The sequence below is a fragment of the Manacus vitellinus genome, unplaced genomic scaffold (assembly GCF_001715985.3).
Source record: "Manacus vitellinus isolate BGI_N305 unplaced genomic scaffold, ASM171598v3 scaffold_31_pilon, whole genome shotgun sequence".
NCBI classification, from domain to species: domain Eukaryota; kingdom Metazoa; phylum Chordata; class Aves; order Passeriformes; family Pipridae; genus Manacus; species Manacus vitellinus.
In genome coordinates, this window is record NW_021940379.1 from 1,885,941 (window position 1) to 1,887,376 (window position 1,436).

The following is a 1,436-nucleotide window of genomic DNA, read 5'->3' on the forward strand; positions in this document are numbered from 1 at the left end:
GAGGGTGGTGAGGCCCTGGCACAGGTTGCCCAGAGAAGCTGTGGCTGCCCCATCCCTGGAAGTGTTCCAGGCCAGGTTGGACAGGGCTTGGAGCAACCCGGACTAGCGGAAGGTGTCCCTGCCACAGCAGGGTGTTGGAATGAGATGACCTTTAACTCCCTTCCAACCCAACCCACCCCATGATTCAATGAATCCCACACACCTGATGTCCCTCTGGAGGCGGCAGCGGCACAGGAACCTCCTGACCAGGGCCTGGAGCTGCACAGCCGCTCGCTCCCTCTCCTTCAGCTCCCGCCGCTCCTCCCGCGCCTGCCGCGCCTTGTCCAGGAACTGCGCCCGGGAGCTCTGGCTGGCACTGAACATGGCTGGGGCTCTGGGGAGCAGACACCTGGGAAACTGGGAGCAGAGGGGGGAAAACACACAGGGTAGAGCAATTCTCTGCCTCTGCACTGACTGCAGCAACGTCCAGGGAGGGGAGAACCCAACAGCAGAGGAATAAATGTGAGCACGCACAGGCAGGGCCCTGTCACGGGGCTGCCCCGGGACACACACACTGACACAGGACCTTCCAGCACAGTCCACAGCTGCTGCAGGCAGGGAGATTTTGAGAGGAAAAAAATAAATAAACTGGTGTTCTGACACTGTTTTCCACTCCTTAACTCCACCTCCCCTTCCAGCCTCTATTATGTTCACAGCTAAGAACAACTCTACAGGCAGGGACAGGGGGCAAAGGGCACAAGGGACACTGATTTATTTCCATTCACCAGACAAAAAACACCCAGAGCCAACAGGAACTTTATAAACAGTGACAAGGAACTCACCTGAGGGGTCTCTTCTTCAGAAGTGTTCAGTGCTCATTTACACACACACATGATCCCACCCAGTGCCTTGGGGCAGCTCCTGCACGGATCAGCACATTCCCTGTGGGTGGTTTGCAGGTTTAGAGCTTCCCTGTGCAGTTCTAAGTTCTTTGGCCAGATTTCCCTCCCGGCGCACCAGCAAGGGAAGGGTAAGTGGGGAAAGCTCCAGGAGAGGAGAAGCAGCCCCAGGGCTGTGGGCAGTGGCTACTGGGGAGCAGGGATAACTCCGTGTGAGAAGGACAAGGCGATCCAGGGCCACAGGGACCGGCGAGATCCGAGCAGGTGCCACCCCCGAGCTGTGGGGGCAGGACTGGGAGCCACCACAGCCCCCGAAGGGGGCTCCACACCTCGGGACTAGGCCAGGCCGCGAGCAAAGCAGCCAGAGAGCGCCCCCGGACCCCTCTCACAGCCCCCTCAGGACCTCCTCGCAGCTCGCCCGAAACCCTCTCGCAGCCTCCCGGCCGCTCTCAGAGTCCCCTCAGACCTCCCTCAGCCCCTCCAGTCTCTTCCCAGCCCCCCAACCCCGCTCACAGCCCCCCCACTCCGGGCCCAGGCTCCCTCCGCGCCGCTCACCCC

General features: G+C 60.9%; 1 protein-coding gene across 2 annotated transcripts in view; it reads right to left on the minus strand.

Annotated features, from left to right (window-relative positions):
- The window catches only part of UBE3B (ubiquitin protein ligase E3B), a 24,169-nt gene extending 23,258 nt beyond the window's left edge, over positions 1-911 (minus strand). For both annotated transcript variants that reach the window (XM_018076434.2, XM_008926697.3), the window contains exons 1-2: positions 822-911; positions 203-396 (exon numbers count right to left, since the gene is read on the minus strand). In XM_018076434.2, coding sequence (XP_017931923.1) covers positions 203-363 — 161 coding nt within the window. In that variant the 5' untranslated portion in view covers positions 364-396; positions 822-911. The remainder of the gene's footprint in view (positions 1-202; positions 397-821) is intronic.
- Between the last annotated feature and the right edge of the window lie 525 nt (positions 912-1,436).